Source organism: Electrophorus electricus, chromosome 24 (genome assembly GCF_041902795.1).
Source record: "Electrophorus electricus isolate QZ-2024a chromosome 24, ASM4190279v1, whole genome shotgun sequence".
In the NCBI taxonomy this organism is placed as follows: domain Eukaryota; kingdom Metazoa; phylum Chordata; class Actinopteri; order Gymnotiformes; family Gymnotidae; genus Electrophorus; species Electrophorus electricus.
This window is the reverse complement of record NC_137520.1, coordinates 11,529,499-11,545,445: the sequence shown is the minus strand read 5'-3', so window position 1 is coordinate 11,545,445 and position 15,947 is coordinate 11,529,499. Positions and strand designations below refer to the sequence as shown.

General features: G+C 42.6%; 3 protein-coding genes across 5 annotated transcripts; all 3 read left to right on the top strand.

Annotated features, from left to right (window-relative positions):
• The first annotated feature begins 1,967 nt into the window (after positions 1–1,967).
• Positions 1,968–4,025, top strand: hspb7 (heat shock protein family, member 7 (cardiovascular)). Its single transcript, XM_027014546.3, has 3 exons — positions 1,968–2,377; positions 3,299–3,432; positions 3,531–4,025. The coding sequence occupies exons 1-3, from the start codon at positions 2,212–2,214 to the stop codon at positions 3,708–3,710; spliced, it is 480 nt and encodes a 159-aa protein (XP_026870347.2). The 5' UTR covers positions 1,968–2,211; the 3' UTR covers positions 3,711–4,025.
• Positions 4,026–4,618: 593 nt separating this feature from the next.
• On the top strand, positions 4,619–11,274 carry zbtb17 (zinc finger and BTB domain containing 17). Of its 3 annotated transcripts, none has more exons than XM_035522553.2 (15): positions 4,619–4,936; positions 5,636–5,885; positions 6,014–6,175; positions 6,396–6,728; positions 6,819–6,908; positions 7,044–7,297; positions 7,655–7,797; positions 7,980–8,280; positions 8,382–8,469; positions 8,591–8,707; positions 8,828–8,948; positions 9,081–9,211; positions 9,527–9,799; positions 10,018–10,107; positions 10,339–11,274. In XM_035522553.2, the coding sequence occupies exons 2-15, from the start codon at positions 5,681–5,683 to the stop codon at positions 10,680–10,682; spliced, it is 2,652 nt and encodes an 883-aa protein (XP_035378446.1). In that variant the 5' UTR covers positions 4,619–4,936; positions 5,636–5,680; the 3' UTR covers positions 10,683–11,274. The 3 variants fall into 3 exon arrangements, with proteins under 3 accessions (XP_035378446.1, XP_035378445.1, XP_081563202.1); XM_035522552.2 differs by having other exon boundaries at positions 4,619–4,999; XM_081707076.1 differs by having other exon boundaries at positions 4,619–5,885; positions 7,044–7,273; positions 10,339–11,218.
• A 421-nt stretch (positions 11,275–11,695) lies between these two features.
• On the top strand, positions 11,696–15,928 carry ddost (dolichyl-diphosphooligosaccharide--protein glycosyltransferase subunit (non-catalytic)). Its single transcript, XM_027014502.3, has 11 exons — positions 11,696–11,959; positions 12,056–12,166; positions 12,253–12,339; positions 12,725–12,828; positions 12,990–13,084; positions 13,228–13,321; positions 13,589–13,737; positions 14,071–14,218; positions 14,371–14,491; positions 14,619–14,725; positions 14,874–15,928. Exons 1-11 carry the CDS (start codon positions 11,725–11,727, stop codon positions 15,021–15,023), a joined length of 1,401 nt encoding a protein of 466 aa, XP_026870303.2. The 5' UTR covers positions 11,696–11,724; the 3' UTR covers positions 15,024–15,928.
• Positions 15,929–15,947: the final 19 nt, after the last annotated feature.

Here is a 15,947-nt window from a genome sequence, read left to right as displayed (position 1 = left end):
GAATTATATTTTCATCCTCCTGTATTATTTCTCCCATCATCCTTTTTTTTTTGTTTTTTTGCTCCCTGGGAGCTATTGAAAACCGCAGAGAGCAAAACCACCAGAAGGTCAGATAGCGCCATGACAGAACAACACACCACACGTGAAACCGCAGCTGATTTAAATGGTGAAAGATCAGGATTCAGAAGCGTTATTCCCTGTGGTTAACTCAGTCTGCAGTGGAGTGGGTGGTGTATAGAAGCAGCATCTGATGTGCCTGAAATACCAGTGTCTCTGCCCGGCCCATGACCAATGAGCTGCTGCCCTCTGTCAGTCCTCATTTCCTTTACTTTCCTCCTCTTTCCGTGGTCATCTATTTTTATCTGCCTGATCGACGCAGCAAATTGGATTTTAGAGTAACGCATTGCATGCACAAATTCATTTCAAGAGTACAGCCTACATTATTTCTTTAACTGTGTAGGTCTTGCTCATTTTGCGGTGACTCCATTCTTTTGTGTTACATGCCCGTCTATGGCCTTTTCTCAATCAGCAGCTAATGGAACAGTCAAATGCAGCCCAAGACAGTACTAATTATAGATCATGTGTAGCAGCTGAGATAAACACAATCACATGCACCGTAACGTGCCGCCGCCCTCTGCCTCTATCAGTTATAAATGTATGCAATACACACATGGATGTGTTAAGCAGTCTGCATACGTTTTGGCTTGGAATGAATGCGAGAATTTGCCACAGTGACATGCCCAGAACATGCCTTTGTACCTGTTTGCTCCAGTGGAACAAGTGGCTTATGGAAGGTTATGCAATGGCAGCTATGAAGGACAAGCATTACGGAGGTGGGCATCAAAGGGGAATTTTTAACTCGGACTTGCTCCGTGCTGTGGGTGATTAAACTACCAACAGCTGCATTCTCTCTTTTTTGGGGGGGGTTGGGGGGGCAGAGAGGGGGGGCAGCAGAGTGAGAAGTGAAAGGGCAGGACACTGAGCAGAGCGGGCAATGCACACTTATGGTTAACCCCCCCACCTCACCAGAATAGAAACACTTCTGGTGAAACATGCTTTTTGTGTGATGTGTGCTGGGGGGGCGGGGTTAGTTACTGGGCTGTATTTAGATGATTAGTGAAGCACTTTAAAGTTTACTCAGATAGGGGAAAGGAACTGTGGCATAGTACATGGCCTGAATTCCATAATAGAAGGGACGTTACAAGTGCCCTACACTTCATGGACTGAGGCCAAAAAAAAGTTTTAGATTTGTGTAACTTTTATTTATTCATTTTCTGTGACACATCTTACTCAAAACAAGAGAAAACTTTGAAATTTATGATAAAATGGCCATGCAGCAAAGGCTGAATATCTGAAGGTATAAATAGATGATTTGTTAACCCAAAAGAAATGGTACTTAATTCCTGTTGGTGATGTCGCTAATCCTGTGCTTGTGCGCTCTCATCAACATTCCTTCCACATTTCAACAATGCCACCTTTTTGCATAGTCATGATCAGTAGAACGTCATGGACTCTCACAGATCAATACGAAATGACATTTACAACACAAGTGCCACATTCTGTATTCTAGGTCTCAAGAGACCTAACAATAAATCATAAATAATTACTTGAGGACAATCTTTGCATATGTCTGCTGACAGGCAGGGAGAGATACCAAGTGCACACTGAAGAGCAGAGGGGTAGAGGATAAATGGTTATTTCAGGGCACAAGTGTTTGAAATGCCATCTGCTGACCCTTCCCATTTCTCTTTGTCAGGGACCCTTTCTTAACCCCAAGCCCTCATTGCACAAAACTTTTCCAACCACAGACCCCCCTCTGTTTTCTCTGCCTCACTAGATAAATATAGCACATAGTCATCCTGCAGTTACTCACTTCGTCTCTGTGTGTACGTAGACCGACAAGAGGGCAAAAAAAAAATAAAAATCACAGCTCAAACCCACCATATAAAAGGAAGACTGACAATACCCACAAGCCATAGTGGCCTAGGAGTGAGAGACAGTAACCCAAACTGTAGAAACTTTGGCTACACTGACCAGAGAGGAGAGCAATGTAGAAAGTGGATACAATATTTCAGACAGTGTTTGGATACGGACCTGACTAAATCCATCTCTGCTTTTTCCTTTATGTACATTCTGGTTCTGAGGCAGTCACTCCAAGACTCCCTCTGTGACTAGACATTGATTTTCTCCCACTGAACTTTCCCAACACTAATGAGCGTGACCAACTCTTCTGCTTATCGATCGGAGCGCAGTTTCCACCAGACTTCTTCCTCTTCCTCCTCGTCTTCAACAAACCCATACATGGAGAAGAGCCGGGGACTATTCACTGAGGATTTTGGATCTTTCATGTGCCCAAAGGATGCTTTGGGATTTCCAAGTGAGTCGCCTTAATTTCTCATTCACTCTGGGTCAAGGTTGCTGTTCTACTGCATAGACACCCAGCTCCCATTTTTTCTCCACCCTGTTAAACTGTTTAACTGGGGGGGGGGGGGGGGGGGAATCAATATTTGTGCTCCCTCACAGCTCAGGGAACATCTTTGTTGTATAGACTGCTATTTTCTCTCATCTCCATGACTACACTTGCTTGAACCCTGACATAGACAAATACATTTATGTTGTATATATTAACAACAAATTAAAAAAAACAAAACCCTAATTTGGATAATTCACAATGTCTGTGAGTGCAGAGTTTTTTCACATGCATGCAGATTGGCCTGTACATAGTGTATGCCTACTTGGCCCTCTCTTTCATCAGTAATAAGCATGAAATAATCCAGGAGGGATGGCAGAGATTTCCATGAGGTGACTGCAAGGCCAGTGTGTCCTATAATGGAGGCAGACCGAGAGCCTGGAGGACAGGTTAGGACAGGAGTAGGGAATGTATGGGCCGGAGCCAAGGCTGTGACTTCACTGCTGGAGAACGACACTTGGGAAAGCACTTGGAAGCCTGTTGCTTAGTGATAGAGATACAAAGGGCCAGTGTGGGATTCGTGCAGTGAAGTGCACACATGCGCCACTGTAGAGGCATATTTATGTGATGGAATGCTCATGTGCACTTAAGCTGTGCTTTGACAAACTCTTTGATGGTAGATTGGAGTGGCCCTTGTGTGTTTTTGGTGGACTGGGAATATGAACTCAATTAATTTCTATGTAAATGGCAGAGGTCATAGAAAAAGGTTAGATACATGTTTCAACAACAGATTCTGTCCAAATAAAAACTCTGTGAACCCAAAGGGGGGTGGAGTGTGGAGTCATAATCTCCATTGGTTGCTGAGGACAAAATATTGTTTGATTTCAGATCGGACAGGGGCACCTGGAAACATCAAGACACTGGGTGACACCTATCAGTTCACAGTAGATGTATGTGACTTCTCTCCAGAGGATGTGATTGTTACCACCTCCAACAACCAGATTGAAGTTCGCGCTGAAAAGGTAATTCGAAAATAAAATCTTTCTGCCCAGTACATAATGTTCTATTATGATCTTTTGCTTTTGAATACTTTAACTCACATCTGTCCTCTGGTCAACAGCTTGCTACAGATGGTACAGTGATGAACACTTTTACACATAAATGCCAGCTACCAGAGGATGTGGATCCCACTTCTGTGACATCAACTTTAGGGGTCGATGGAGTACTCACCATTAAAGCACAAAGACATCCAGCTAAAATGGAACATGCACAGACTTTTCGCACAGAAATCAAAATATAGCACTATGATTGGTTTTTCAAAATGCTATTCTATCCATTCTTTTTCATTTCATGTAGTTGTTCACACTTTATGTCTAAAGCTAACCATGTTGTATTCTGCCAAAGGATACAAGCCTAATTTTTAAAAGGTTTGAGCATATGTACACAGACACTTGAGTAAACCTCAGAAAAAAATCCATCAGATGCACATCTAAACAGATTGTTGGGGCTGTTTATTTATATATATATATAAAAGCTGTGTTTTAGCTGTTTACATAAGTGCAGTGCCCTTTTTGCCCCTTTAAATAAAATAAATAAAATAAAAGGCTTACTGATGCTTTGTGTGTGGCATATTTCAGGTTTATGAGTTAATAATCTTGCATGTGGAGCAAACAATAACAGTCAAGGCTCTCACTTCTCTCTTTTTATAGAATATGTCGTTATTCAGTTCTCTCGGCTATCTTTACGCCGTTAGTTCTTTGTGCCTTTCACCAATCAGTAATTTATTATTCAGCTGAAACATTTAGAAATAAAAAATAATAAAAAGCAATATACGTTTTTTCGAAAAAATACCTTTTATGCTATAACACAGCCTGTTGCTAAACAAGTATATGTTGGATTATTGTGGAATAAGGTTTGGATAATTTTGGCAGGAGTCACGTTTTTCTATATTATACAAAAGCATTATGTAAACTATGAGTAAATTAAAATGAAACATTTTAGTTTAATCTTGTCGGTTTTATTCTTATATATAAAAAAAAAAGAAGCAAAATAGCACCTGCTCTAAATCATGAGCTACAAATTTCATCAGTAAACCTCCTTCCACAGTGAGGGAAGACAGTGTTTCCTAAGTCAAGTACGCCCTCCCGTGGCCGCTCAGGCAAGTACAACAGCAACAGCTCGGCCACTATCAATCGCTCACAGAGAACATCGAGTCTGAACGCTTGGATCGATCGCAGAACAACTCGATGGCACGGACTCGTCGAAGTGTGTGTGTGTGCGTGTGTGATTGAATCAAGCAAGTCCATCAGTTTCATATAAAGACTGATCAACGACGCGAGCGCCTCCGTGTTCTTGAGGTGCCGCCGCCAGCTGTAACCGTCTCTGAACGGCGCGGAGAACAAGCGCGTTGCCGTCGCCACCATCTTGTCCACAGCCGCGGTCAGGCACGCTGAGTTCATCCCGGATGCCGAGCGCAGCGAGCGGAGAGGACGGCTAATCAATCCGCAACATCGTCAGCCAGTCTTGGTAAAGCGGGCTTGCGTGCCCGCTGCGTCCAGCCTTCATTATATGCCAACTTGTTACAAAGGGGTATTGAAAGAATAAACAAAACATCTGTTGTTTGTTTGGGTTTTTTGTCCTTTTATGATCACCTGTGCTATCTAGCCGAGCTAACTGAAGTTGTTTAGCTGGGTCTGTAGCTACATGGGCTGGAGTGTAGCTAGCGAGCTAACATAACCTAGCTTTAAAACGCGTACAAACAATGTCGTTTTAGATGGATTCTAGCTGCCTAGCCTGTCTGTCTCACGCTTGATAGATAAATTTAAGATTTAACCTATTTTTTAAAGACATATAGCTTAGAAGGACAGATATGCAGGGGTTGACAGAAGTGTCAACACGGGGACTTGTCTGTGTTGGTGTTGTTTCATAAAGTATGCTACAGCTACAACTGTACTGCCCCAGTGGTGAATCTGGCCAGTTTGGGTCTGCCAGTCAGGATAAACGTCAGTTATTTTGAGCAGCAACCTATAAATTATTCCTGCAACACACCAAATACACTAAATATTTAAAAAATAAAAAATAAATAAAGTGAAACAAAACGAGCAGTTGACTAGATAGAAGTGTGGAGGAGGCCTGTTCATTATGTGTGTCTCCAAAAACGTTCACATAAATATGAGGGAGGTACTCCGTAAGCTCAACATCAACGATGTTTTCTCGTTATTTTAGGGCACCTTTGGTCCAGCGCGAACCCCGTAGTTCCCTGCGCCCGTGATGGACTTCCCGTGGCACAGTGGGAAGGTCTTACAGCAGCTTGACCATCAGCGTCAGCAGGGTCTCCTTTGTGACTGCACCTTCGTGGTGGATGGGGTAGACTTCAAAGCCCATAAGGCTGTGCTTGCAGCCTGCAGTGCTTACTTCCACACTCTCTTCCTGGAACAGAAGGATGTCGTGCATTTGGATATCAGCAATGCTGCAGGTAGGTTCCTACACACACACACCCACATACATATATATATATATGTATATTTTTCTAAGTCAGAACTAATAGAGTTATTTATATGTTATACTATGTATACTATAAGGAGGCTCCTGTAATCCTCGCAGGTCTTGGGCAAGTCCTTGAATTTATGTACACGGCAAAGCTGACATTGAACCCTCAGAATGTAGAGGATGTTCTGGCTGTGGCCACATTCCTTCAGATGCAAGAAATCGTTAATGCTTGCTCTGCTTACAAGTCCCTTGCTGTTCCTCCAACATCTAATAGTGGTCAGTACTGTGCAAATTCAAATTGTATATAAAACGCGCGCACACACACACACACATACACACATATATATATATATATATATATATATATATATATATATATATATATATATATATATATATATAAAAAATATATATATGAGATAGATGTGTTTTGTGAGTTTCAATATGTTTTTTTTGGGTTGGTTTGTTTTGTTTTGTTTTATTCCTTGCTTTACAGGGCCAGAGGAGGGACATCAGAGGCTGGTTAAGAAAGATGATGTTGCTTCTTCACTTGAGGGACAGGGCAGTCGCACTTTGGCCCAGAACGGGGCACCTGAGCCAGATGAAGCTACCTTGTCATCAGAGACCACAGGAGACCATCACGCTAAGTGTAGCACTACTGAGCGACAAAGCACGGCGGCTCAAAGAGCAGGCGGTCGGGCGGGAAGACCGTGTGCCAGGCAGAAGAAAGCTGAAGTCTCCGTCACCAAGGCTGACATGGAAGAGGAGAGTGCCACAAAGGAAGTCATGGAATATCAGGATGACCCTTCTGATGCAGATTACACACCCAGTCAGTGTCCTTTGTCTGTCCTCTTTGCTTTTGGTTCATTGCGACGACCTGTTGGATATCTGTGCGACATGCTTGGCTTTGCTCCTGCAGAACTCTCACAGAGGGCTGCAGCGAGGAGATCTTACGTGAGCACACGGAGAAGCAAATCAAAATATGCTGCCCGGCGCCTGGCTGCTCAAGGTAACGCCCCGCCCATCTTCAGTGTGATGGACATAACCGATCACCTTTATTTACTTTTTTGGCCATGCACGCTGACATGTTAAGAGTGGTTTTTCACTTTTTTTGTTTGTTTTGGGGTTTTTTTGCACCTCATAGATGATTATTCCAGTGGAGGGGAAGTGTGGAAATCTGCAGCCGGGAAGAATAAGGGGGAGGGGGAGGGGGAGGGTTCTGGTGAAGAGGAGCAGCTGGCACAGGATGAAGAGCTGATGGATGCGGAGGATGGAGCAGCAGAGGGTTGTGGTGAAGGGAAGTGTTTGAGGACTGGGGCCATGGCAGAACGCAGCGAGTCCAGAGCGTATGGCTCCGTCACACACAAGTGTGAGGTGAGGACTGCTGCAGCTCGGCAGGTGTGATTATGTGAACAGTTGTTTGAGTCACATAGAATGGACTGACGTTAATGCTTTAAAGATTTGATAAACAACTTCAGTGTATTAGTGTTATATCTTTATTATTTTATTTAACTCTAACCTACGGTACTGGCTAGGATATATTCTATGACTAAACGAAAAAGCACTTTTGTAAGTCGCTCTGGATAAGAGCGTCTGCCAAATGCCGTAAATGTAAATCTAAATTTGCAGACAATCTCAATACATGTTGTCATATATGCCATGTATGTTGTCTGTAGTTTTCCTTGAGGTCAGTATTTTTTATTTTTGTTCTCTGTTTCTTCCCTCATTTGTCCACTGATCTACTGGCTTTTGAAGGACTGTGGAAAGAAGTTTACTCACACAGGGAACTTTAAACGGCACATGCGCATTCACACGGGCGAGAAGCCCTTCAGCTGCCGAGACTGCAGCAAAGCCTTCTCTGACCCAGCTGCCTGCAAAGCACACGAAAAAACCCACAGGCAGGTCCAAACAGATCCATCACTCCCTCCCCATTCCCAGCGTTGGTGTTTTCCATTTTCATGTATGCAGAGATTCTGAGGCCCTGCTAACTGCTACATGGCCCAAACAGACTGAAACATAAAAAGGTATAAACTGGCCCACAGCTTCTGACTCATGTACCCTTTTGATCCCCCCCCGCCAGCCCTCTGAAGCCCTACTGCTGTTCCACATGCGGGAAGAGTTACCGGCAGATCAGCCTGCTAAACCTGCACAGGAAGCGGCACACGGGCGAGGCGCGCTACAGCTGCGACGAATGTGGCAAGCTCTTCACCACGTCGGGCAACCTGAAAAGGCACCAGCTGGTGCACAGCGGCGAGAAGCCGTACCACTGTGATTACTGCGAGCGGGCCTTCTCCGACCCCACCGCCAAGATGCGCCACCTGGAGACGCACGACACAGACAAGGGCCACAAGTGCCCGCACTGCGACAAGAAGTTCAATCAGGTCAGGGAGAGGAGAGTAGGCACGGAGAGCGTTAAAATAAATAAGAAAAATGAAATGTTTTCCTAATGTGGTAGATTTGGTTTTTTTTTTGGCCTTTTCAGGTAGGGAACTTAAAAGCTCACATGAAAATCCATATCGCAGATGGGCCTCTGAAGTGTAAAGAGTGCGGCAAGCAGTTCACTACTTCAGGTGAGGCGTGCAGAGAAAGAGGCGTTCTGTGTGTGTGTGTGTGTGTGTGTGTGTGTGTGTGTGTGTGCGCGTGCGCGTGCGTGCGTGTGTGCCACTAATTTACAGTGCTCTCTTTGTGCAGGGAACCTGAAGAGACACCTGCGAGTGCACAGTGGAGAAAAGCCCTTTGTTTGCGTGCACTGCCAGAGAGCCTTTGCTGACCCGGGTGCACTGCAGAGACATGTGCGCATTCACACAGGTGCATCAGATTGTTTTCTTCATCCTCTGTTGCAGCTTCTCTGGAGTCCACATGAAAGATGCATTTCTGCCTGCTTGCATGGGCTTGCATAAATCTTTGTTCCTGTGTTTGTTGTTGCAGGGGAAAAGCCTTGTCTTTGTCTGATCTGTGGAAAAGGCTTCACACAGGCCAGTTCACTCATTGCACATGTGCGTCAGCACACTGGAGAGAAGCCATACGTATGTGACCGCTGTGGCAAAAGGTTACTGAAATATACAGGATAAGCATATGAATCACCCAATGTTCTACCGGTAGTAAATGATAAATAAAAATGTCTTAATCCCTTACTAAAATCAGTTATGCAATACTCTGAAACTGTTCCATTATAATTTAGGTTTGTGCAGTCCAGCCAGCTTGCCAATCATATCCGTCACCATGACAATATACGACCCCACAAGTGCCATACATGCAATAAAGCATTTGTCAATGTTGGAGACCTCTCCAAACATATCATCATCCATACAGGTATCTCTCCAAATATATCATCACACATACAGGTATTGCCCTAGGCAGAATGATTAATTTTTAAACTTTTGAGTATAGTGGTTATGGTCACATTTCTCATAGTGGATTGGTAGTGAAATATGGGTTTATTAAAAGAAATTCCATCAGTTGATATTAATCTTGGAGCTGATTTCCATTTCCATTTTATCATGCTTAGACCTGATTAAGGGATATAATGTAATTTTGGAAGCCATCCTGTTTTGAGCTTTTAAGTATCGCTGACGACTGAAAGTCTCAGATGTGTCAGACACACGGCCTCTAAATCCCCAATCGCAGGGGAGAAACCGTTCCTGTGTGACAAGTGTGGCCGTGGCTTCAACCGCGTGGACAACCTCCGCTCCCATGTTAAGACCGTTCACCAGGGCAAGGCAGGCATGAAGAGACTGGTGGTGGCGGAGGATGATGATGCTGAGGACAAGTTGCTCCCTGCCTCTGCCTCGGCCTCCGAGCTGGAGGATAACGAAGTCAACATCGTCACTGTCACCACGGACGACATCGTGACATTGGCTACAGAAGCACTGGCGGCCAGTGCTGTAGCACAGCTAACTGGTAGGAGAGTACAAAAATAAGCCTTTTACATGTATGAGATATTTATTGGTAAAGCATCGCTGTCTGGGGGGACAGAACTCATTGACATGTACAGCCAAGTTGTTGTTGTTGTTGGTTTTTTTTTGTTTTGTTTTTGTTTTTTTTTATAATGTGGGACTAATTTGTATAAGATTGTGGTGTAGAGTGAGGCTCTGACATGTTCTGCTCGGCTGTTGTAGTGGTGCCTGTAGCAGCATCTGTATCTGCGGATGAAACTGAGGCTCTAAAAGCAGAAATCACAAAGGCAGTGGAGAAAGTTCAGGAGGCCGGTGAGAGCGGCCACATATTCACCCACATATTTCCGACTTGTTTGGCTAACTGCTTTGAGTTCAGATGCCTCTCTTCACTGTTGAAGCTCCTGTTAAATATTTCCTGACAACTGAAAATGTTTCCTGCCTCCTCTCTTGCTCATGGGCGTGAATAATCTAAGGAATAGTAAAATGTTTCATATTCCATTTTCAAATGTAGGATTCAATACATTGCCTCCTCCACCTCTCTAGATCCCAACACCCAGATTTTATATGCGTGTGACTCGTGCGGCGAGAAGTTCCTGGACGCCAGCTCTCTGGCCCAGCACGTGCGCATCCACACGGCCCAGGCCCTGGTCATGTTTCAGGCGGACTCCGACTTCTACCAGCAGTACACGGCGGATGGCGCTTGGCAGACTACCGAGCAGGTCATCCAGGGGGGAGAGCTCCTGTTTCGGACACGGGAGGGTGAGGAAGAGACCACTGGTGGAGGTGGTGGTGGCAGCCAGGCTGAGACGGCCCAGTCTGAGCCTCAGGCTGAGGAAGGGGAGGCGGAAGAAGAGACTGTACAGATCTGTGAAAGTGGAACACGGTGAGAAACGTAGGAGTGGTAAAGATTAATGGGGGTTATATAATCTTTAGAATTCTGGTTTTGAAAATTTTGGCTATGGCAGTGTAGTTGTAGCTATGGCAACTATGTGAGCATTGGACACAGTATACATCAGATGAAATGTTAGAGGGCTGTTTTTTCAAGATAAATGCCTAAATGCGTTTTGGGCTTGTTTTTATAAATTGGTTTATTTGAAAAAAATAAATAATAAAAAAAAAATCTGGAACCATAGCACAAGTGCATGATATGATATGAAATGTACAATAAAACATTTAGGTTATAACGAATTATTTAAAACAATTTGTTTTTAGATATGAATGCACATTTTTGTTCAATGCATATTTTGCTGTCATAATTGTCAGACACTGATAAATGACATTAAATTACTATACTGAATATTCTCATATTTTGACATTGTGTATTAAATGGATCAAGATTTATGCTGTCAGTGTAAAAAAGAAAGGAAAAAAAAACTTATACTTTTCATAAAAGCAATACAAAACAATGACTGGTAGTGAATCATTTAACTACAGTGTCCCAGTATACATTTTTCAGTGTTCCAGTATAAAACGTGGGCCTATCCTTGTATCGTGCGCTAATGTAAATTAAATCCTTCTTGAGCTTTACACATATCTTTTGGTAATTAATGTAGGACATTCCAAATTATACTGAGGCATCGATAGTCTTGATAAAATTACTGGTGTGGTGGTTTATGCTGTATTTCCAATGAAAGCGCATATGAAACCTTAAGAAACACGGACTCCTCAGCAAAGTCTCCACGTCGTTCCTGTCGCATTAACACTGAATACTAGTTTGTATTGAGCATTACACCACATGCTGGAATGAAATATTGAGCATTACACCACATGCTGGAATGAAAAATGCAGGAATTAATTATGCAGGGATGAATTATGCAGTCCTGCAGTTCAGTGAAACGCCTTCGTTCCATGAGGCGTAATTCGATTGGCTCCCGTTTAGAGGTCAAAGTTCACGCCCTAGTTAGCGCTGACGTTGTCCAAAGGAAGAAAATGGCGACGGACGGATCAGCAGCAAGGGATACGAACTGTATGGCAGGACCAAAGCGTGGAAGACGGGTCACTAGCATGTCCCTGAGACTACCTGGCACACTCCTGAGCTATGCTGTGTTCGTTTTATCCGCGGGTTTGGCGGCGCAGGTGGTCTCGGGGGACGGGAAGACTCTAGTCCTGCTGGACAACCCAAACATCAGAGACACTCATTCAGTCTTCTTCCGAGCTTTAGCGGGTGAGAAACAAACACAGTGTAATTAGTGCTTTCGTTATGCGCGGGTTTTGCTTTACCAGACCTTTGCTTGGTGCAATCACGTCCTGTTTGTCTCAGATCGCGGATTCGACCTCACTTTTAAGACTGCCGACGATCCCGGTCTTTCACTCATCAAATATGGCCAGTTCCTGTACGACCATCTCATCATTTTCTCCCCGTCAGTGGAAGGTAACGCTCAAAGGCAGCACTTTATTAATGATTTAATAAAATAAGTATAGTTTTGCTTATTCTAACTGGAACAATGCGTTTTTCAGATTTTGGAGGCAACATTAACGTAGAGACCATCACAGCGTTTATTGATGGTGGGGGCAACGTTCTGGTTGCAGCCAGCTCAGATATTGGTGAGTTTTCTTTGGTTAATCCATTTAACATGGCATACCAAATACCTTATTAGAAACGCCTTCCTTTTGTTTAGTCGCTTATGGTGGGTGTTGAGATGTTCTACGTTTATCAGACAAAGCAGTTTTGCAGGAGTCTTTGCATATCATTGTCACTGAAAGGGATCTGACCCCCCCCCCCCCCCCCAAAAAAAAAAAAAAAAAGTTTAGTGCTGCTGTGGTCAGAAACTGACCATTAAAGACGGGATAGAATTTGACTAAAACTAAATGTGTATAGCAACAATAGACCAACTTATGTGATTGTATTAAACTACCTGGTGACTGCATGAAGAGCTGTATTTTTAAAGCATGGTTGGTTATGTAAGTGCTTCTTTTCTCCTTTCTGTAGGTGACCCACTACGGGAGTTGGGTAGTGAGTGTGGTATTGAGTTTGATGAGGAAAAGACTGCTGTAATAGACCACCATAACTATGATGTGTCTGATCCTGGTGAGGTAAGGGAAAGAGATTTGCACTCACTTAAAACTGATTCAAATGTGAAACATGACATAATCATAAAACATGTTTTAGTACTTTAATGTTCTCTGAATGATAACTGTACATTTACATTATTTTTAATGTGAATTTTATAAATTAATTTCCATTTTTTTCTCAGCACACCCTGATTGTTGCAGATCCAGAAAATCTACTTAAAGCTCCTACCATTGTTGGCAAGCCCACTGAAAAGCCTATTCTCTTCAAAGGTGTTGGGTAGGTCATTTGTTTTCTGCTCTGGTTTTATTGCATCTAAATATGACTGAATTTTACATGTGGTGATATTCATGTGGCAAGCATTAGTTACTGTGCATGCACTGGACTATGATTCTAGCTTATTCATCTTGTTATTTTTTCAGCATGGTGGCAGATCCTGATAACCCTCTGGTTCTGGACATTCTGACTGGCTCCTCCACGTCCTACTCCTACTTTCCTGATCATCCTATTACACAAGTCAGTGTTTTGTTGTGCTTCATTAAAGTTATAGCTTTAGTCAGTGCAGGTTAAATTTAGAATAAACAGATTTCTAAACTAAATTTTAAAGTCAAGAATTTGTCAGTTCCCAGAATTATTTTCCCCTCACAGAAATACCCTAAACAGGACCATAAATGCTATTTAAACAAGTAATTTGACTAACTCAAACTTTAAACCTCTGATGTGTAACTTTATTCTTTTATGCTTTTTTTCTGATTTACACTATATTCTGCTTTGATGTTACAGTACCCTCATGCAGTTGGAAAGAACACCCTCCTGATCGCTGGTCTCCAGGCGAGAAACAATGCCCGTGTGGTCTTCAGTGGTTCATTACATTTCTTCAGTGATGCTTTCTTCAATTCTGCAGTGCAGAAAGCCACCCCAGGATCAGAAAGGTTTGGGCCTTCTTCCATTGTTAGGAATTCCTTTCTCTGTCACTTCACATCAGTCTAACCAGCCAGATGTGAACAGTAAGAAATGAGCTTTGGCCTATAAAAACAGAATTTGCAGGGTTTATCTGTTCAGGTGATCACTTCAAATTTTGCTTCTTCACTTATATTTATATATATATATATATATATATATATATATATATATATATATATATATATATATATATATATATATATATATATATATATATATATATATATATATATATATATACGCATGCATCTCTGGAGAAATATATGTCCTAAAGTAGTTGTCATCTGAAATCTTTTTCATAGGTATCCAAAGCCTGGAAACCAGGAGCTGGCTGAGGCCCTGTCTCGCTGGGTGTTTAAGGAGGCGGGTGTACTTAGGGTTGGGGCTGTGACCCATCATCCAGTGGGGGAGAACACACCACCTGCTGCTTATACTGTCACTGACCTAGTGGTGAGTCATTGTATTACACACACACACTGTCTGAGCTAGTAGTGTAAAGCAGCGCAAAAAGTAGTCAAGGACAAAAATGTGAAGTTTCCTTTACCAGTTGTTTTTATTGCATTGCCATCACCTACACTGTGTATTCCTAATGTTGATTACAGGAATACAGCATTGTTATTGAGATGCTCTCAGAAGGCCGCTGGGTGCCATTTGATGGAGATGACATTCAGCTGGAATTTGTCAGAATTGACCCTTTTGTCAGGACCTATCTAAAAAAAAATGGTATTCACAGACGGCCTGTTAACATCCCAACATTTGACAGGGACGCATGGCTTAAGTCAGCTCCAGTTAACACAACTGTGCTAATGCAAAACATCACTTTAGTGGTACTTGCTCTGTCTTTGCGCAGGTGGCAAATACAGTGTACAATTTAAGCTCCCTGACGTGTATGGAGTGTTTCAGTTCAAAGTTGATTACAACAGACTGGGCTACACACACCTTTACTCTTCCACACAAGTAAGTAGCTTAGTTTCAATACCGGGACTTCATGTGTAGAGCAGAGGCATGAATTCTGCTAATGTAATTGTGGAAGAGTGTTTTTCTTTCCACAGTGTTGCAGATGGACGCCTAATCCATGTATGTGTTTATTTCTTGTGTGTTGCAGGTGTCCGTGCGCCCACTACAGCATACCCAATATGAGCGCTTTATTCCCTCTGCTTATCCGTACTATGCCAGTGTGTTCTCCATGATGGCTGGGCTGTTTATCTTCGGTTTTGTCTTCCTCCACATGAAGGAGAAAGAGAAGGCAGATTAAGTGATGGACGAGAGAGGAAGGATGTTGTTCGAAGATGATATGACATTGGGTTGATCAGTCGTCTTGCGCGCATCAGTGCATGAGATCTAAACACTGCTGGTGTAGGGTCATTCTCAGATAAATCATATGTGCCACTACAATTTTTATGCTGAGGTTAACCTGGGATTAAAAAAAAACTGTTTGTATGTGTTCAGTTTCTCCTTTATAAAAGGCTGACTTGTAACTGGGTTATTTAAGTAAATTGAGAGGTCCGGATATGTAAACTTCACTTTTGGTGTGATTTAGATCCTATGAAAGAAAATGCACTGATTCTCTCCCCCCCCCCCCCCCTTTTTTTTTTTTTTTTTTTCTCATGGAGCTTGAATTTATAAAGAAATGGATTGAAATTCTGTAAAGAAAACACCGTCATTCATTAAAATGTCCACATTCCACCCCCCCTAGGAAAGTCTTGTGTCCTAATTTGTCATCAGAAGGTCTTTAGTCTAGATTTTAATCCCAGATTTATTGGTGCATTTGAGCAGTTTCTAAGGTAAATGATATCTGCACAAATTTTTGAACTGATGCCAGTCTTTATGCTGAATGTTGTTCCATTCAGAGCCTTCTGTCAATAAGAGTGACACTGAGTCCATTGCTTTAAAAAAAATGTTTACTATGTAGAATTTTATGAAATGGGATGTCTTCATTAACTTAATTATTTAGTGAGGACCATTTACATTAACAGATGCCTTTGGCCAGAGCGGTTTATGTAATAGTACTGTGACATGTAATAGAACTGCACCTTACTTTTCTTTTTGGATCTTAGCTGATGCATTGGGACACGCTACACATTCAAGCCTTCTGTAAACACGTAAAGTTGACTTTTATTTTGAAAAGACCAATAATAAATAATTTGGGCGTCTACTCTTCACAGGTGTTGGGTCTTTT